The sequence below is a fragment of the Chelonoidis abingdonii genome, chromosome 8 (genome assembly GCF_003597395.2).
Source record: "Chelonoidis abingdonii isolate Lonesome George chromosome 8, CheloAbing_2.0, whole genome shotgun sequence".
Lineage (NCBI taxonomy): Eukaryota > Metazoa > Chordata > Testudines > Testudinidae > Chelonoidis > Chelonoidis abingdonii.
In genome coordinates this window covers 69,580,768-69,602,076 of record NC_133776.1, presented here as the reverse complement: position 1 = coordinate 69,602,076, position 21,309 = coordinate 69,580,768, and the positions used below count along the sequence as shown (strand labels likewise).

At 43.4% G+C, this 21,309-nt stretch overlaps 1 protein-coding gene across 1 annotated transcript in view; it reads left to right on the top strand.

Annotated features, from left to right (window-relative positions):
- DIAPH2 (diaphanous related formin 2) overlaps positions 1-21,309 on the top strand; it is an 854,113-nt gene that overhangs the window by 14,167 nt on the left and 818,637 nt on the right. Inside the window, 2 exon segments of the mRNA XM_075068735.1 lie at positions 14,931-14,963; positions 16,253-16,426. Of these exon segments, the coding sequence (XP_074924836.1) occupies positions 14,931-14,963; positions 16,253-16,426 (207 nt within the window).

Sequence of the window (21,309 nt, the reverse complement as noted above, 5' to 3'; positions counted from 1 at the left end):
CCTACCTCCTGGCAGTCCCCCCAGAACTCCCAACTCATCCAACCCCCCCAGCTCCTTGTCACCTGACAACCCCCTCCAGAGGTGCCTCCCCCACCCTAACTGCTCCTGCAGGACCCTCTTTGCTCCCTGTGCCCTAACTGCCCTGACCCCTATCCACCCCCCAAACAGACCCCGGGACTCATATGCCCCATCCAACCCCCCCTGCTCCCTGACTGCCCCTTCAGAGACCCCTACACCTAACCACCCCCCACATCCTGCTCCCTGTCCCTTGACTGCCCCCGCCTGGGCCTGGCCTCCTTACCATGAGGCTCCTTGCTCATCTGGAGCCCTGCTGCCGCTGTCGCCACCCCCCCGCGCGCAGCCCTGCTCTGTCCCGCCCCTCAGAGTGCTGTGCGCGCGGCAGCAGGGCTCCGGTTGAGTGGGGAGTGTCTTTCCCTCCCCACGGAGCCAAACGCTGCCCTGCGGGAGCGCGCAGCCCCAGCCCCCCAGAGCTCTATGTGGGCAGCGGCAGGGGTCTGAGGGAAGGCGAGGGAGGGGCTGGCAGTTTGCTGCATTAGGCCAGCGCTCCGGCTCGGGACCGCAGACCCCACGGCTTGCCGTGTCGGCAGGATTTTTAATGACACGCGGAGTCCCAGCAGGCAGCCACATGCCATTAAAAATTGGCTCGTGTGCCATAGGTTGCCGACCCCTGGGTTAGGGGTTTGTTACAGGAGTGGGTGGGTGAGATTCTGTGGCCTGCATTGTGCAGGAGGTCAGACTAGATCAGTTGTCTCAAACACATCGCCCGCGGGGCTATTTTCTTGCGACCCACCAAGCAGCCCACGCCCGCCCCCTGGGCCTGCCTCCAGGCCAGGGTGGGCAAACTACACTCGCGGGATTGCCCTCAAGCCTTGCGCCGCTCCCTGAAGCGGCTGGTATCACGTCCCTGTGGTGGGGGGAGGCAGAGGACTCTGTCCGTGTGTTGCCTTGTCTTCTCGGCACCACCCCCCTGCAGCTCCCATTGGCCGGGAACAGGGAACTGCGGCCAATGGGAGGTTTGGGGGAGGTATCTGGAGGCATTGCAAGCAGCGTGCAGAGCCCTGCATCCCCTTCCCCCAGGGGCTGCAGGGACATGGTTCCAGCTACTTCCTGGAGCGGGGCTGGGCCAGGGCTTGAAGCCTGACCTGGCCCCGGTGTGCGCCGCTGCCACCCCAGAGTCCAAAGCCCTCCTGCACCGTGGCCCCCAACTCCCTTTCCTGAGCCCCCTGCTGCATACCACACCTCTTCTGCACCCCAGTCCCCTCCCCTGAGCCCCCTCATACACTCCACATCCCTCTTCTGCCCCAATCCCTTGCCCTGAGTCCCTTCCTGCACACCATACTCCCTCCCGCACCCCAGCCCCCTGCCCCGGCCCTGCATACAGTTTCCCCACCCAGATGTGGCCCTGGGCCCAAAAAGTTTGCCCACCCCTGTACTACAGCAACAAACTATTTTACTTGCCAGCAGTATTCAGCAATGCAAATGCTCAAAATACACTAGTAATAAAATCACTGTTCCTTCTATACTTGTTTTCCAGGTTAAGTATGTAAATGAGAATATACAAAAAATTAATGGTGCCAGATGAAACATCTACAGAACGTATAATAGTCTAGTATTTTGGTTTTTTTTATTTACACTGAAGATTAAAAACAGACCAGCTGCCATTAGTGCATGCTTTCATGGTTACATTTTGGAAGAAAATTTTCTCTTTCAAAGTAAGATGGGGAAATCTGATAATCGATTGATTGCATCAGCGACACTTGTCAGTTGCTGCAGACATGGGTTGATTAGAAAACATTAATCTAAAAGCTCTGCCTTCCAAGTCTCTTTGGTTAGGTGTCAGTAAATTAGAAGTGCAACTTAATAGACTGAAAACCTATTTGAGATGCCTACTTAGTTTTCCTTAAGTGAATTTAGTGCTTATGAAAGGTGCCAGAAGGGCAACACTGGAGAGAGGGGAAGCCATCTGTCCATATAACTAGTTTGGCACTGGCATTAGAAGAACTGCTTCTGAACATTGTTGAGCTAGTTTTCTCTAACTATGATCATGAAAACTGGAGTGAAAGACTAATTTGCCCCTTTTTGCTCTCCGGGAAATGGATTGAGAACTCATTATAAAATGGTCACTAAATAGCTTTTGGATCAATTCGCAGTACTTAATTACAGGTGAAAAGCAATATAGCCCATACATAACTGAACAATTTAGTTGCCAAATGTCATGTGTCTTAATTATGGGGCTAGCTGCACCTATGTGCGTGTACCTTTCTCTGAGAAGTTGCACCCTTGCCCATGCTTGTTTTATAGTGGAATTTCATTGTTCTGCTTACATTAGGACTTAAGCACATGATTCTATGTTTACAGTGGCATGTGACCATGCAGTCTGACAGTGTTTTTGATGCTTGCCTCGCCTCCCTTCAGCCAGTGCTCTTCACCAACACTGTTTTAAGTATTTTTATTTAGCAGGTAAACACAAGTTGAGAAAGCACACGAAAACCATCTACATGTACATTTAATCTCATCTAACTTCACGCTTGAGCATTTGACCAATCATAATTGTTCAAAAACATTTTAAAACACTAATTTGTTAGAATGATAACAGAGTAAGATGTGGTGATCGTCAGTAGGCCTAGCCTTCAGTATTTAGGTCCAATTTAAAAAGAAATTACTTAACTGAGATAAATTAATTCAAACGTGAAACACTGAGTCCTAAAACAAAACTTCTTTTCTTTTAAACCATGTTAATCTAGCAATGAAGTGGGAAGGTTATTGGAAGACTGAAGAGCTACAAAATAAAGAGAAATTAGAAAAAATAAAACGCACTACCGGTGTCATTTTAAAATGGATTTATGCCAGGTAGGCAGCAAGCCAACTCTTCAAGAAGCTTAATGGCTGTGCATCTTTTCTCTGGGGGAGGAGGTTTAATGACTGTGAACCTTCTTCTTCCCTCCTCCTTTCCCCCCCCAATCCCTTCGGAGTTAATTTCTTTGTTTGTCTAGTCAGTTTAGATTTGTAAGCTCTTTGGGGAAGAATCCATATTTCAGCTTGGTTTACAAATCACATTAAACACCATGTACATTGATGGCCTAGTACACAAATGAAGAAATAAAATAAACATACATAAAATGTTTGGCTGGAGTCTTTTAGAACAATCAAGATGCTCAACTTATAGTTAGCTCACCTTTTTCCCAACAGGTGACATTAATTTACAGTAAAAGGTATGATCAAGACTTGTAAGCAGGTTTCTAACGGATGGTACTATGATGCAATAAAAAAGGTAGGCTGCTGCCTACATCCTGGCATTCTTGCTGGAATATTTGAAAATATTTGTCCAGTCAGTTGCCTGGGCTGCCAAGCCAATCTTACATACATTGCCTGATTTTTGGTAGGTTAATATTATTAACTTGGGTTGTAGGCTTGCCAAATAATTTGTTTAGAAGATCAGCTTTTTGTTTCAGAATTAGGCTACACAGTGCTTTTGCATGTTCACTCTGCGCTCCTCATGTCAGCAATGTGTGTCCTCTCCAGTGACTGTCAGTGTGGATCATTGTGGGTTAGCTTCTGAAAGGCAGTAACTGTCGGCGTAAGTCATGCAACAGGTACAATGACATAACACTGACCTAACTACATCGACTTAAGCATTATGCCTCTCGCTGAGGTGGAGTTAAGTTGGTGTAATGGACAAGTTACATCAGTAGGAGCCCTATTTTGGTGGTTCTCAAATTGCAGCCTGGAGGCACTTGCAGCCCAATCAGCACACAGCTGTAGCTCATGCGACATCCTCAGGGCCATACGTGTAGTGTATGCAACTCCTTGCTTAACATTGTAGTTATGTTCCTGAAGAATGTGACTTTAAGCGAAACGATGTTAAATGAATCCAATGTCCCCATAGGAATGAATGTAAGTAGGGGGTTAGGTTCCGGGGAAATTGGTTGAGGTGGTGAAGTCAGAGGGTGACAGAGGATGGGATATTTCCCAGGGAATGCCTTACTGCTAAATGATGACCTAGAACAGCTGAGCCCTCAAGGGTTAACACACTCTACAAGGAAGCACAAATAGAGGGAGGGGAGACAGCATGGCAGACAGAGACACACCCTGTGAGTGAGTGAGAGAGATGCACATTGCCCCTTTAAGAGGGCAGGAGCAGCACATGGCAGTGAGGGGAGGGACAGCTGAACTGCTGGCAACTGATAGCCTGCTGGGCGGCTGCTGCACAGGGAACTTAGGGGAGCGGGGACCTGATGAGAGGCTGCCGGTACACCCTGGCTCCAAGCCCTCACCGGCTAGCTCCAGCTGGCTGCTCTTTCTGCAAGCAGTGGACAAAGCAGGCGGCTGCCAAACAGCATTATACGGGAGCCACCTAATTGCCTTCCAGGAATGGATACTCTGCTTGGTGGAGAGGAGTTATAATGATTTAACCATGTGAATGAAATGTTGCGTCTGAACAAGATGAAAGGGGGAATTTGTTGCATAAATGAACTGAGCAATCTGTGGAGTCTAGCTGGAATTTGTTGGTCCTGATTACAAACTCATTGATGACTTTTCTGGATGATGAAGGTAGTCTTTTGGTGTATGTTTTAGTTACAGCACTGATGATGGTACCAGCAGATGGCTCTGAAGTTGTAGACACTGCAAATGATGGACATTCATAACCTCTTAGGTCTAAGCTGGATTCTGAGAGAAAATAGTAATATTGACTCAGAATATTCACTCAGTGCACTACCTTAAAAAGGCAGCTGTTTGTACCAGTATTTAAATGATATAACCTAAACCCAGTTTTGTAGGGAAGATAATAAATCTTAAGGATTATCTAAATCTATTTAAACTTTTATTTGTAGCAACATACCAAACAACTTGAAAAAGAAGTTAAATTCCTAAATGCCTAAATGTTACTTTTAAACAGGAAATCTTCACCTACGATGTTTATCATAGAATCATAGGAACCTTTAGAATTCATCTAGTCCAGTCCCCTGCACTCATGGCATGTCTAAATATTATCTAGACTAGAGGTCTCAAACACGTGGCCCGCAGACTTATTTGCTGCGTACTGTCAAGCTCCCCATGCCCCCCCACCCCCCTGAGGGTGGAATGATGCGGGACCTCATGGAAGGGATGGAGTGGGGGCGGGGCCAGGGTCATATTGCGTGCCGACTGTATCTTTATATGAAAAGGTGTCAGTGATGCAGCCCTCGAGCCAATGTTGACAAGTGTTTGTCTAACCTGCTCTTAAAAATCTCCAATGATGAAGATTCCACAACCTCCCTATACAATTTATTCTAGTGCTTAACCACCCTGACAGAAAGTTTTTCCTAATGTCCACCTAAAACTCCCTTGCTACAATTTAAGTCCATTGTTTCTTGTCCTATCCTCAGAGGTTAAGAAAAAATTTTCTCCTTCTTCCTTGTAACAACTTTTATCTACTTTAAGACTATTATGTACCTTTCGTCTTCTCTTTTCCAGACTAAACAATCCCATTTTTTTCTATCTTCCCTCATAGGTCATGTTTTCTAGACTTTTAATCATTTTTGTTGCTCTTCTCTGGACTTTCTCCAATTTCTCTGCATCTTTCTTGCACTATGGCACCAAGAACTGGACACAGTACTCCACTTGAGACCTAAACAGCGCAGAGTAGAGGAAAAGTATTACTACTTGTGTCTTGCTTACACCATTCCTGCTAATACATCCCAGAATGATGTTTGCTTACAATGTTACACTGTTGACTCATATTTAGCTTGTGGTCCACTATGCCCCAAGATCCCTTTCCGAAGTACTCCTTCTTAGGCAGTCATTTCCTATTTTGTATGTGTGCAACTGATTGTTCCTGAAGTGGAGTACTTTGCATTTGCCCTTACTGAATTTCATCCTATTGACTCAGTAGGCAGAGAAGGCTCAACTGGCGAAGTTTCTTTTCAGCTTTTCAACAGGCAGTGAATGATGACCACTGTTCACACTTTTGCTGGAACTTTTCTCCGATGTCAAGTGTAGGCCTTGTCTACACTATACAAAACAGTGGAGGTCTACACACTGAATAGGTCCTCCTGCCAAAGGAGCTCCTCTGCTATGCCAGCATAATAAAAGCACCTCAATGAGAGGCATAGGGCTTATGTCAGTGTAGTTAGGACAATATAGTGTGTATGTAGACACTGCGTTCCTTACATTGGCTATTGGTTGTCATTCTTGTCAATTCCATGGCTGTTCTAGAGCTGTGAAATTGACAAGAAAGCCATCTCCTAGGCTGTCTGGTCTCCACTCCAAGCGGGCTGCCACCCAAGGCTCCTAGCTTGGGCTGCTGCCTGGGCTCCCTGCTCCCCTTTTGGAAGTCTTGCTGTCCTCCAGGGTCCCAGGTCACTGCCGGGAGCACAGCAGCCAACTGGACGCACGGGATGGATCTTCCAGCTGACAGCATGGAGGTGAGACATCCTGGACTGCTTCTCCCCTGCTCCCAGCTGGGAACATGGAGGCAAGAAGCCCCAGGGTGCACCTGCGTGCCCAGTGGGCAGCTGAGAACCCTTATCTCAGTCTCTCACCCTGCCCCTCTTCAGTTAATGGAAGAGCTCTTGATGAGGCCACGCACCACTGACAGAAGAAGGGTTGTGTGGACATCAGCCACTGCAGTAACTAATGTGGTGGCTGTAAGATGACCTAATATAGGTTGACTTACCTTTCAGATGTAGGCTTAGCTACACTCTACTGTACACACTCTAAACTTGTCTGGCATGTGCTGCCTTTTTTTTTTTTTGGTGGGGGGGGGGGGGGCTAAAAGCTGTCAAGGATGATTCCCCACACTGGCACTTTGAATGCAGAAGGTGGGGGCCCCGCAAGGATTCTGAAAATTAATACTGGCCCTCCAGGCTTGTATTAAACTCCCAAGGTTACAGCTTTTTTCTGACCTTGGTTGGGTAGATGCTGCCATCACCCAAGAGCAAAAACCCCTTTGAAAGCCCAGGAAGGCACACTTCAGAGTTTCTTCCTGTGAGGTACCATCAAGCCCTTTCACCCCCCACTCTCTCTAGGAAGAGCTGAGAAATAAAACAAAGGAAATCAGCTGTTGGCACCGGCTAATTAAATAACATGTGCACAAACCTCTTAGGACTCAAAATCCAATCCTGTTCTTAAAAAAGGTAAATTTTATGAAAAGCAAAAAGAAAATATATTTGAAACTCAGGCTATTGCTAGATTTTAAAAAAAACACTGACTTACAAAATTTCAGCATCAAGAATAACCTTCTTGAGATCTAGCTTAAAGGTTACAAGCCAAACAAAAGCATTTGGGGTTAGCACAGAGGAGTCCACAAGCCATAAAGAAATAAACAGAGATAAACCTAATAAAAAATGTGGTTTGTGTGTAATGTTAAGCTTTAAGTATTCGATCTTCATTGCTGGATGCATTAAAAATTGGTTCACGTAACTTGGTGGTAAGAAGATAATAGCCAAGTTTTGGACAATGCCTTATAGTTTTTGTTAAAATGTTTATTTTTTGGAAAGGTTTGGTCCATTTTATTGTGTGATGGCAAAGGCAAAAAATGAGACTTTATCATTACTGATTTTATGACATACTGAAAGGAAATAAACCAAAAATGAGTATCTTCATACCTCTAACAGATGCTCCTGCCCCATTGGTGGAGATTACACTGAAATCCAGTTTTCTAGATGCATTATGGTTTACTGAATCTTCTATCACAAGAGTAGCTTACAACAGAATATACAAATTTCACTGATATCTTTTTCCCTTTTAGTTAAATCGTTAAATTGTTTTTCCAAGTGATTACCCTAAATGTTTGGGGAATGTGGTACTGATGCAATTATTAAAACTAAGGGGGAGCTATACAGGGGGGAGAAAATACTAAGTGGACAGCCTTATGAGTGACACTTTAGCTCTTTGGTGATTTGACTTAGACTTGAGAGTTTTTCGTGATAGTAAAGATGAAAACACATGAACAAAGAAGCCAGAGATGTGGAGGTGATGAAGCATAACAAAATAGGATGCAGGGCACAAGGTTGGTGGAGGGTGACTGTCATGAATGGGACTCACCCCTGTGGCGCCTCCTGCTGGTTGTCTCTGGGAATTAGCTTGTCCAGCCTCCGGAGTGCCCTCTGCAGGCCAGTGTCTCACTGCCGCTTGTCTCCCGTGTCCCTCCGAGACCTGGTGTCCCATTATCTGGGGTGCTGCCTCTTGGCAGTAATTCCTTTGTTTCAGGGTCTCTCCTCCCTGTGGAGCCCTTACCCACTGTCCCCACTTCACCTCAGTATAAGGCTACTGCCTGTCATTGTCTAGCCCCCGTGCCCTGGGGCAGACTGCAGTATCAGCCTACTCATCACTGGCAAGGCTGGGTTTACCTTTGCTTGCTGCCTTTGCCTACCCCTGGGCTGCCCTCTGCAACCCCCACTACCCTTTGGCCTTCTGCTAGGCCGCAGCCTGGGGCTTTCCAGACTGGAGCTCCCCAGCTCTGCTCCGCTCAGGTCCCTGCAGCCAAGTCCACCTCCCTCTACGGCTAGAGAGGGACTACTGAGCTCCTGGCTCCCAGCCTTTTATATAGGGCCAGCTGAGGCCTGATTGAGGCGTGGCCCAGTTGCGGCTGCTTCCCCAATCCGCCTAGTTAGGGTGACCAGATGTCCTGATTTTATAGGGACAGTCCCAATTTTTGGGTCTTTTTCTTATATAGGCTCCTATCACACCCCCCCCCCCATCCCATCCCGATTTTTCACATTTGCTATCTGGTCACTCTAAGCCTAGTAGCTGCTTTCCCTGCCACAGCCGTCTCCCAGGGCTATTTTAAGCCCTTCAGGGCAGGAGTGGGGTAACCACAGTGACCTTCAGCTGGAGTCAGTTGGCCTGCTGTTTGAGTGATTTGCTCTCTTGAGTGGCATGTAGACAAGCATGAAGAAAATAGAGAAGAGAGATTTGCGAGAAAACATTTGAGTATGAGGGGGAAAAACATGCTGTCCACTTGCTTAAACATCCTGGAGATACTCCAAATCTAGAAAGCAGTTAAAAACTCCTAGTTAGATGCTGGGATATCTGGCACCTTCAAAATATTGTTTGGTTGATAATAGCCATCAAAATATCAAGGAAACTTGGTGGTGTTCTTGTACTGGTCATTTGCCTTTTGTGAAAAATGACTTTCTCAGTAAAATACCGGCTTTACAGTGAGCAGAACCAGTATTACTTGAAAACAAACAAATGCCCCCCCCCGATAAAAAAAAAAGTGTAGTAAAAAGTAGGATACAATTGTGGGCTTAATAAGGCAAAACTAATATCTGTTATAACCTATTAAATCTTAGATACGTTACTGATGTGATTCAGTGCTACATTAAATTCTATTACAAAATTAATTAGTCTGAAACTTGGCACAGATTGTAAGCAGAGTAATAAGTCACTCGTACTTTTTAAGAGACTGGTAAAGGGGTGCTGCATAGGTCTTTTGGTCTCATTATGGTGTTTATTGATATGGAAGAGAAGAAAGTGTGTTAATCCAGATAAAAATAATTTGGAACCCAGTGAGAACTCCAGGGGACCTAGATGAGAAGAAGAAATTGTGCTGAAAAAAATGGGAAATTATGACGAAGTACGCTAATTCTTCAGGAGATGAAAAATGGGAAACGGTATTATGGGATGTGATTAATGAAGGGGGGTGGGTAGCGCCCTTTTATGGACACCCAGCTAGCCCTTTAGCTATCAAATCCTTGTTAGTAGCTGTTCTCTACTTGCTTTACCTGTAAAGGGTTAAAAAGTCCATAGGTTAAAGGAAGGAAATGGGCACCTGACCAAAAGAGTGAATGGGAAGGCTGGAACTTTTTAAAATTGGGGAAAAAACTTCCCCTTTGTCTGTTTGTGGTGTTCTCTCAGAGAGAAGGGACACAGCAGCTATACTGTTAGAGCTTGGGCCAGATATGAAAAATCATCAAATCATACCTAGAAACTACTCATTTGAAACACCCAGATATGTAAGTAGATCAGGGGATGTCTAGGAAGGTTTATTTCTTCTTATTTCTTTATGGCTTGTGGACTCCTCTGTGCTAACCCCAGGTGCTTTTTGTTTTGCTGGTAATCTTTAAACAGGACCTCAAGAAAAAGCTATTCGTGATTCCTAAATTTTGTATTTGCTCTTTTTAAATCTAGCAGTAGCCCAGATTTCCAGATGTATTTTCTTTCTTTTTTTGTTCTTAATAAAATTTACCTTTTTTAAGAATAGGATTGAATTTTTGTGCCCTAAGAGGTTTGTGCACATGTTTGTTTGTTTGTTTGTTTTAGCTGGTGGCAACAGCTGATTGCCTTTGTTTTCTTTCTCAGCTCTTCCCTGGGGGGTGAGGGTGAAAGGTCTTGAGGATACCCCACAGGAAGAAATACCCAAATGCGCCTTCCTGGGTTTTCAAAGGGGTTTTTGCCCTTGGGTGGTGGCAGCATCTGTAAGTGGGCCTCCATCTTCTGCACTCGAAGGACCAGAGTGGGGATTCAGCCTTGACATGGGAGGACAATGCTTTTTATCATTATTGCTTAGAAAGATGATAATAAACAAGGTTAGAAAATTGTGTAAGACTTTGAGTTCATAAATTGAAGCCCACAAGCTAGCTACTATGGAGGCAAAGAAAAGCTAGTGCTGTTGAGCTTTATTCACAGATTTTAATGACTAAACAGGAGACAATAATTCAATATTGAACATTAAACAGAATTTAAGAATTAGTGTTCAAGGGAAAGGTAATAAACAGTACGTGTTAATCTTGACTAAAAACTGGGATGGTTAAATACAAATGTATTTCAAGTTTCTCTTGAGGATGGTGGAAGGGTTGTTCAGGGTTGATCACACAGATATTGGAATGAAAATGGGTTACATGAAGCAATTTTGCTTAAATTTAACTTCTTAAAAAAGTCTTTGAAAAAAGGTAGAATGTATCTGTGTGGACACACTAGTTAATGCCACATATCTAGGCAGGTTCTGTGTATCAGTCATGCACAAATTGAGTGACCTCATGAGTCTTCAGGTTATGGTTAGTCACGCATTTCAAGCCCCGTGGAAATGAAACCAAAGGGTAAATGTTCGAGCTTTTTCATGTTAAAACAGATATCAAATAGTAAGAATAAATAACTGGTTACTAACAGGCTTACAAGCTGCCATAGGCCATGATTTGCACTTTGATTGGATAACTTTGGTTTAACCATACATGTATTTTGGACTACTAACATGCATGGAAGCAGATCGATCAATATATTATGACTTCAGCTACTGAGGACAAAACCATTACTGTCACATAAAGAGTGATAGTTAACCTTTCTAAGGCCAAAGTTGACAAATCTGAATGGCTAAAATTAAGTCCATGTTTAAATACCTAAACGGAACTGGCCTCTTTCAGAAGTTCACAATAAATCATTTCCCAGTGGGTACACCCGTGAAAATCGGTTAAAATGAAAACTTTAGATTGTAGCTTTACTGTTCTGAAATATTTTAAAAATAATAATTGCCAGGTAAAATGGTCCCCTTTGAGGTTTGAGTTAATGGAATTTCAGGCCTGTAATTTGAATTTTCAAAATACTGAATGTGTAGTGTGGTATTAACTGTTTTTGCTGAGGTGTTATTTAAATATCAAAGTGAGAGCTTAGTCAATTCTGAGTTGCAGGGCCAAGAGGAAGAATTGAAAAGTTACTTTTAGTTGCTCCTAAACAGCTAACTTTAGTGTTAAGAAACCATTATAAACTTCATGAGTAAAACGAATTCCCATTTCAAACTGTTTTTACTGTCATTAGTTAATAAAATTAACAGTTTTTTAAAGTCTTTGAGAAAAGCCACTTAAATGAGAATTCAATTCTGTTGTTAAAAACAAGTAAATAATTTTAGGTGTTGAGAAGTTTTCTGTAGCTTTTTCAGAAGCAGTGTACAATTTAAATCTGTAGGTCATACTTGAGAACTTCCATAATGAAAACCCTGCCCCGTAGCTACCCGTCCCAGCTTGAAGCACTGGGACTCCAGCAGGGGTTCTTCTGTTTTGTGGGGTATGGGCACCTCAACCTGTTATGTCCTGTGTGGGCAGCAGGTCTGTGTTTGCAGGCTAGGATGACCAGATGAGAGACGTGGGAAGTGGTGGTGGTGGGGCCAGTGGATCAACAAAAAAACAAACAATCCCCCCACAGGGGGTGGTGGCGGAGGAAACAACAAAAGCAAAAAAACCAAAGAAAAAACCCAAGAGCCATCGGAGCATAGGAAAAATTGATGGGGACGTTCAGTTAGGACACGAGTTATCCCGATATTTTGCCCACCGGCAGCTCCACGTGTCCCCCCCCCCCCCCCCCCGGAACCAGCTGGCCTTCACTCTGCCTCCACCTCCCCTGAGCAGGCTGCTGCGTCCTGCTTCTGCCCCCTCCCTCCAGCACTTGCACCACCATACAGCTGATTAGTGCAAGCCTGGGAGGAAGGGGTGAGGAGGAGGAATGCGATGTGCTTGGGGAAGAGGTGGCGCCAGGGCGGGGATTTGGGGAGGGATTCAGTGGGGGAGGGAGGGGTGGAGTTGGGGCGGGGGGCATGAGCCCCCTCCACCTCTGCACCGGAGGGCAAAATATCGGGACAACTCGTGTCCTGACCGAACGTCGGTTGGGACGTGGGACAAGTAAATATCGTGACAGTCCTGATAAAATCACCCTAGTGCAGGCAGGTTTGTGGTGCTGCCGCCAGGTGAGGAACCATTGGGATGTGCTGAGCACCAGCTACTGGCATGTTTTGCAGGGCTGCAGCCGAGAAAGACTTGTCCTGGTGCTTTGTCTCCAGGCTGCAGATCTGCCTGTGATCTGGGCTCTTTCCCCTCCCCTGCCCCCCGACCCCTCCAAATGAATAAGTGGCATGCCTGTTGCCGATATCCAAATACCATTAACATTAAAGTCAGCCTGATGGATTGGTTCCTGGCAAAATGTTGCTATTAACATGAAGTTTGTTAATATCAGGGTTGCAGTTAAGCAACATCCACTGTAACTCAAGGTGAGGTGTATGAATCAGTAACTGGGCAGTCTCCAAATGCTTGAGTAAAATATTGGCTGCTACTTTGAGACTATATGCGAAACTAGAGAGTGTAGGGAAGGTTGTCTGTCAAACGAGTAAGCCCTGCGGGGAGCATGAGGCTTTAAGGAGTACAGTGGCAAGTGACCATTGCAAGAGCATTAACTACACTGGTTGAGCTATCACAAGTGCTGCTGTCTTTGAAGCTCCTCTTAGTTTGAAGCTTCACAGTATCCATTACTGATGGCACAGTATTTAGTGGCTTCATAGCTCATTAATCCTTGTCAATTCAATGATTGCCATGAGTAGAGAATGTAGGGCAGCATCAGTGGATGATCTGGCAATAAAGAAAGATGTAATATCCACAGTAAAGCAATGTCCGCAGCCTTTTGATACTATAGACAATGAAGGAGTAGTGACTGAGTTGCAAACCATAGCAGGTAGATGATAGGGCAGGTTTTGGGTCGTTCCCCTGTTGCCCTGCTGAACATTCTCGAAAAGCATGCAATTTCTCCTCCCTGAGGAAATTGTAAGTTTTTCAGCTCTATCTTGTCCAGGCTCTTGTTTCTAATGTAGGAGAGGCTGTTAACAGTGCAACTTAATTGTGTGGGTTGCAGTGGCTATAGTATGCTGATGATGCACATCTTTTTACTTAGCCATATCTGAGCTAGCTAAAGTTGTAATTCGCACTACTGACTATCTGCAGGAGACTGGTACGTGAAGGAAAGCTAGCTAGGTGAGTAAAACATAGTCCTTATAAAATTATATGGGTTTGATTGTCTGGATGGGGAATGCAGCTAAAATAAATGCAAAAAGAACAGGAGTACTAACACGTCTGCTACTCTGAAACCTAAAATAAATGGGAAGGGCTCCGGTTAGATACTCAATCAGTGAGATACGGGATCTTTAATGTAGAGACTATACTATAGCAAATTTTCTGCCACCCTGGCAAATGATTATCCATCTAAGGTTTTGGATAGCTCATGTAAATCACAGTGACGTTATTCTCTAGAACTCTGGAATGGTTCCTGCTCAAACTACCAAAGCCATTGCCCATTCCTAACAACTTGGTTCTTAGGTAGTATGTGGTGACAGTTACCTGAAATATGTTACTTTTTAATGTGAGCCAGGTAATAGGACAAAATAAAGCTTTTAAAGCAATGTAACATTGACACTGCTAGATGTTTCTAGGTTGAGTGAGTCTTCTGGCAAAACTGAGAGAAGTGTGCTCATGCTGGCAATGACTTCCTCCACACAAAACTTAAGTCATCAAATTTTCAAGTTGTAAAACAAAGTATACGGAGGGTATGGCTACACTCACACTTTACAGGGCTGCAAATTTCGCGCTCAGGGGTATGAAAAAACACCCCCCTGAGCGCTGCAAGATAGAGCGCTGTAAAGTGTCAGTGTAATCAGGGCGGCAACTCTAGGAGTGCGGCTCCCAGCGCTGCACGCTACACTGGTAAAGGATGTGGTTTACATGCAGCGCTGGGAGAGCTCTCTCCCAGCGCTGCTGCTCCGACCACACTCACACTTCAAAGCGCTGCTGCGGCAGTGCTCCCGCAGTGCTGCTGCGACAGCGCTTTGAAATTCCAAGTGTAGCCATACCCTGATAACAGTTCTTGTACTGGTTACTAGTATACCAGAATGAGAGAGAGGAAAAGTGTTTAAGTTTGATGCTATATGCTATGTTGAAATTAATAACTTAACATCCTACAACTCATCTTTCTGGGTGAAGGGAAAGTATGCTCTGTAAGGGATTTTAATTGTCTTGCTAGCTCAAACCCATTCATAAATATCAATTTGTTTCTATTAAATCAGCTAAAGGAGGATTCTAGTTACTGTTTCCACATTAATGTAGAAGAGCTTAATTTTTTTCTTTGTGTCACACCAGTTAGGTAACTTGCTTTTTCTTTTTTCTTTGTTTTTTTAATAGAATGTTCAAATAAAAACTTTGGCAGATGATGTGGTAAGGTCTTCATGGCAAGTTTTATCTACAGTGCATGCTATCTTATTCAAAAGGTTGTGGACAATGAGGACTGTATTTAAAGGATATTAAATGTTTCACTAGTTGGGTTCTACAAATATTTTGCAGTAATTGGGGGTGGTAAAAAAATTGTAAATTTAATTTATAGGTGAAAATTCCAATCTGTTGCAGCTATTCTTAAATCCAGTATTTTAAATGATTGTCACTGTCCACAGTGTCCATCTTCTTAAGGCTGTTTGATTCCATAAAGTATACATCAATAATGTGATTTGTTAAATGGCTTGTTTGCATTGATGTTAAAGCAGACATAACAAGTATTCCATTCTTCAGGCAGTGGTATAAGATAACAGGTTTTCTAACTGTTAACAGCTATCAGGGTAGAACTGTATATTAAGTAATATGGTAACAAACAGCCTTAGAAAGAAGGATCATAAGATCACTCTAACTGGTGGAATGATTCTTCCTCTGGTTTTAATAATAAACTAACTGAGTGTGCATGCGCTTCTAAACCCGTTTGGTTTTAGTTAAGAACCTTCATTGCACATCACATGGTATGCGTTTACTGATGTCTGTCAAGTATATTAAACTATGAATGGCTGTTTCTAGGCAGTAAAACGATTAACTGGTTTGTGGCACTATGTGCTAATTATAAGAGACTGTACTCAACACCTAATAGAAAAGTTGGTGACAAAACCTTAAGATATTTTGTATTCCTCTGGAAAATTTCTTTATGTGGAAACGTTGTGTACACCTGATGAAGCCATGATTATCCCCCAAAACCCACCATCACTCTTCAGGTAAAAGAGGACTGGGAAATTGTCTTAGAATTTCACTGTTCATCAGAAATTGGCTAAAAGGACCATTACCAATTGATGTGCAGCATGCCCTTCTCCTGATTCCAACTATCTTGCAAATTTTTTCAGATCCTAATGTACTGGTGTGTAGGTGAATCTGGGAATGGGAATTAAATGTGATGATACAGGCTATATGTCAGTGCCACTACTTGGATTAAACTTAATTCTGAATGTGTGTGGGGGAACATTCTATGAGAACAAGGAGTTTTAAGAATTGTAAATAGTACAGTCTCTGATTTTTTTGGCCTTGCTACTTAAAATAACCCTTGGTATGTTTATTGCATCATGAGCATGCAATTTGATCAATAAACATGTATGCTGCTTTCTTATTGTGTGTGTGTGTGTGTGTGTGTATATATATATATATACACTTTGAAAAATTCCTATTTTTATCTTTGTTTGTTTGTTTGTTTTCAGCGTGACAGATTAACAAGTTTTAGAAAATCAGCTGTAAAAAAAGAGAAACCTCTCATTCAGCACCCTGATTCTCAAACCTCTATGAGTGAATTTCCAGTTGCCCAACCATTGTTTGATGAACGTTGTATGAATTTATCAGAAAAAGAAGTTATGGATCTCTTTGAAAAAATGATGGTAAGCAATTTGCTAAGTTTTTTTACTTAAATTTTCATGTATATCAACAGCTTTGAAATGTGAGATGTCAATAAATAGTTCTTCCACCTTACTTTTGAAATTTGAAACTTAGGCTGTGGAGCTGCTATTATTGTGAAGCACCAAGACATACCCTATTCTGTTCATACAAAAGATAGCTATTTAATTTTATGAGCTACATAATCTGTCACTTGACTGAATAATCAGTAAAGCTTGCCTGAGTGCATGGCATGTTCAGGAGTTGCCTAATTCAGGTCTTTGGAGAACTACAAAAGACTTGAAAAATTAAAACAAAATTGAGATCACTATCATTGACAAACGGTTGTTTTAAACAGTCTTCAAATAGCACAGTTACAGCAATACTAGAAGTTTATTACTGCTTATGTGACTATTGTGAAATGATTGTGATCTCTGAAAAAGACTGAAGGCCTTACTAATGCAAAAAGACTTTTTATATACAAATAACACTAAATTTTCTTCAGGGTCTTATGGTTTTGTGTATAAACATTAATGTGTTGGGGCCTATGATAAGTGACATTTATAGCAAAATTACTACAATCATGCTTCTTAGTAACATAGAAACCTGCTTTTAAAAAAATAAGTATGTATAGCTTATGTACATCAGAGGTAATTGTATTCGCATATAGTTTGCTGCAGAAGACCATGGTTTGCTTTGTTTCATAGCTTTTTTCTCAGTTCCAATTTAATTCACATTTTCTTGGAGCTACTGAATGACCGTCTGTATACAACTCCTGTATGAGTGTTACAGATGACTGAGGATTTTTAACCCTTTTGAGCATGTATATTGAATTAGGCAATCTAATTCCTTTCCTTAGGACTGACTGTTCTTTCAGAAAGCTTGCAAGTGGCAGAGTACTGTTGGAACAAATAAGTAGCAAGGTCTTAATTGTTAATACACTGCCGCTTTGATACCTAAATCGGCTCACTGCCGCTTTGATACCTAAATCTGTGGGAGGATTTCAGATTTTCCAGATCAACCCCAGTGAATGTAAATCATTTGTTTTCAGAAAATGTGCATGAAATAATCAGATTGAATGCTTTAAATGACTAAGTACTTTACTCTAAAGAGGCATTGAGAGGAATAGGTTCTTTGTGATGGCTCATTTTGGTGAGCAGATTCAGTTAACTGACTTAAACTAGTTGTATTTTAAGAGCTCTCAATTGAAGTTGAAAGCATAAAAATCTAACAGTTTGCTACTATCACAAGTAATGGATAATTATGACCTACTAGAGACTCTTAATTTGTCAACTGAGCACAAATGAGATGCTAAAATGTGATAACGTTTCACGGGAGCATAATAGAAAGTTAGCATAGTTTTTAGAATATTAAGCAACACTAGCACATAGAAGCTTGAATCCGTGATGTGCCAGTACAAATTGAACAGAAGCAACATGTATTCATGTTAGGAAGGTGAAAATATTTTTTTGTTCCAAAGTCTTAATATAATTTTTGATTGCATCTGAATTTTTACAAGGGTTATTCCCTTTTCAGAGGTGGTACTGCAGTGCTACACAGCAGCATTCATTTGTCTTCGCAAGGTAGCAGAGACGGTTACCAGTCGTTCTGTACAATCTGCTGTGTCATTGTAAATTGGCGATGAGATGATGGTTATCAGTCATTCTGTACCATCTGCTGCTGCCATGGGTGCTCTTGGCTGACCTTCACTGAGGTTGGCCGGGGGTGCAAAGACAAAAATGGGAATGACCCCCCTAGTCATTCCCTCCTTTATGTTGTATCTAAAAATAGTCAGTGGTGCCTAGAATATGGGGCAAGTGTACTAGAGAACCAGTGTACCAGAGAGCACAGCTGCTCCGTGTCAGATCCCACAAAAATGATGAGCTGCATGCCATTCTAGGGGGTGCCCCTGCAACAACCCCACCTGTTGCTTCCCTCCTCCCCCAACCCTTCTGGCCTACTGTTGCAGGGTCCCCCTATTTGTGTGATGAAGTAATCAAGAACGCAGGAATAAGAAACACTGACTTTTTAGTGAGATAAAATGAGGGAGAGGCAGCCTCCAGCTGCTATGATAGTCCAGGCAGTACAGAATCTTTTCTTTACACATGAAAGTGGCGGGGGGAGGGCTGATGGAGTTCAGCCCCCAGTTGCTATGATGAGGACGGTTACCAGCTGTTCTGTACCATCTGCCAGGAATAACGGGGAGTCGTTCCTATTTTTGACCTCACCTGAGGCCAGCCAGGAGCACTCAAGGGATGATGACGAGGACGGCTACCAGTCCTACTGCACTGTACCGTATGCCACCGGGGAAGGGAGGGGAGAGGATGCTGCTGTTCAGTGCCACAGCACCGTGTCTACCAGCAGCATGCAGTAGCGATATGGTGACACTGAAAAAAGTCAAGAAACGATTTTTTTCCCCTTTTCTTTCACGGGGAGGGGAGGAGGAGTAAATTGACGAGCTGTACCCTGAACCACCCTGGACAATTTGTTTGACCCTACAGGCACTGGGAGCTCAGCCAAGAATGCAGATACTTTTCAGAGACTGTGGGGACTGTGGGATAGCTGGAGTCCTCAGTACCCCCTCCGTCTTTGGTTTTCCGTTACGCTTGTCACACAGCACTGTGCTGTGGACTCTGTATCATAGCCTGGAGATTTTTTTCAAATGCTTTGGCATTTCATCTTCTGTAATGGAGCTCTGATAGAACAGATTTGTCTCCCCGTACAGCGATCAGATCCAGTATCTCCCATACGGTCCATGCTGGAGCTCTTTTTGGATTTGGGACTGCATGGCCAGGCGTGCTGATCAGAGCTCCACGCTGGCCAAACAGGAAATGAGATTCAAAATTTCATGGGCCTTTTTCTGTCTACCTGGCCAGTGCCTCTGATTTGAGAGTGCTGTCCAGAGCGGTCACAATGGAGCACTCTGGAATAGCTACCGGAGGCCAATACTGTCTAATTGCATCCACACTACCCCAAATTCGACCCAGCAAGGCTGATTTCAGTGTTAATCCCTCATTGGAAGTAGAGTAAAGAAATTGATTTAAAGAGCCCTTTAAGTCGAAAAAAAGAGCTTTGTCTTGTGGACGGATCTGGGCTTAAATCGAGGTAACACTGCTAAATTCGACCTAAAATCGTAATGTAGACCAGGCCATAGATGAAAAAAATATATTGGGAAAGAGTCAGCGTGGCTCTTGTAAAGGGAAATGATGCCTCACCAATTTATTAGAATTCTTGGGGGGGGGGAGGTGGTCAAAAAATGTGGACAAAGGTGATCCAGTGGATATAGTGTACTTGAACGTTGACAAAGACTTTGACAAGGTCCCTCACTAAAGACTCTTAAGCAGAATCACTAGTGATGGAATCGGAGGGAAGGTCCTCTCATGGATCAGTACCTGGTTAAAAGACAGGAAACAAAGGTTAGGAATAAATGGTCAGCTTTCAGAATAAAGAGAGAGAAATAGCATTGGTCCCAGTATAAATCCCTGTTTAACATGTTCATAAATGATCTGGAAAAAGGGGCAAATAGTCACGTGATACATTTACTGATATAAAATTACTCAAGACACTTAAGTTGAAAGCTGACTACAAGGAGTTACAAAGGAATCTCAGAAAACTTAGTGTCTGAGCAACAAAATGGTAGATGATATTCAGTATTGGTAATGCACATAAAGTAATGCACATCGAAAACATTCCAATTATGCATACAAAATGATGGGATCTAAATTAGCTGCTGCCCCTTAGAAGGAGATTATGGATAGTTCTTCGAGTGCTTGCTCATATCGATTCCAATTATGTGTGCACACGCTGGGTGCATGGCCGTTGGATAATTTTTTCCACATGAGGAGAGATTAAGAAGACTGGAACTAGTGTGATGGTATCCCCGTGGGGTGCAGCCTGGGACCGGGATGCAGCCTGGCACTGGGCCCTCTGAACTCTCCTCAGCCGGGGCTGTCTCTCTCAATGCCTTGCTAGTGACCAGCAGCAACCCCTCCAGGAGCTGTGATCACTCAGCACAACTGCATGTGGAGCCCCACACCCTGCTAGATTGCATGAATGCTCCCAGAGCCCCTCATGAATCACACAGAGAAAGGCACCGGCCAAATACCCCAGCACTGTGCTCCAGGAAAGGGCAGTGCAGATTTATTAATTTGTTCACTTCAACAATGGAAAGTGGACATACATCGGCCTTCGCAAACCTGAGTGGATTTGCCCCAGACTTCATACAAACTCACTGGTAAAGATGAACAATTAAACAACTGCATCGACTGTAAAAGGTAGGTGTTTTTTTTTTTCAGATGATATTAAGTGATAGGCAAAAAGTCAGAATGGTTACCAAAATAAAACATAAGCATGCAGTCTAAACTCTCAACACTATTAGGTTGGTCAACATCTAGATTAAGCAGATTTTCTCACCCCACTGGATATTGCAGTCCTTAATATACAGGTATCTTCCTTAAACCTGGGCCATTCTCCTCTGTTGAAGTCTTGTCTTCTCAGTGTTAGTTGCTTTCAGAAGGTGGGAGGCAGGAGACGGACCCCATATATGTCCACTCTGTCTGTCTGTTTTATACCCAAGTCCAGACATGTGTGGAGGGCATTGCTGAGTCTCTCCAAGCAAAGTTGAGCAATTCCTCTGGTGTGGCCTCATGCATGTGAGTCATTGCTCTCTTGCTGGACAATGGCTGTTGATGGGTTATTTGACACCCAACCCAGGCGTTGGTTACTTTCTTTGCTGTTGCCTCTGGGGAGCTAATACTTGGCTGATTTCCTAACTTACAATATCTTTTAGTGGCCACCATAGAACACAATTCTCATAACTTCATATACATTAATGATACACATATATGGATAGAGAAATGCCTTTCAGTAGATCACAGCCTTTCTCCTG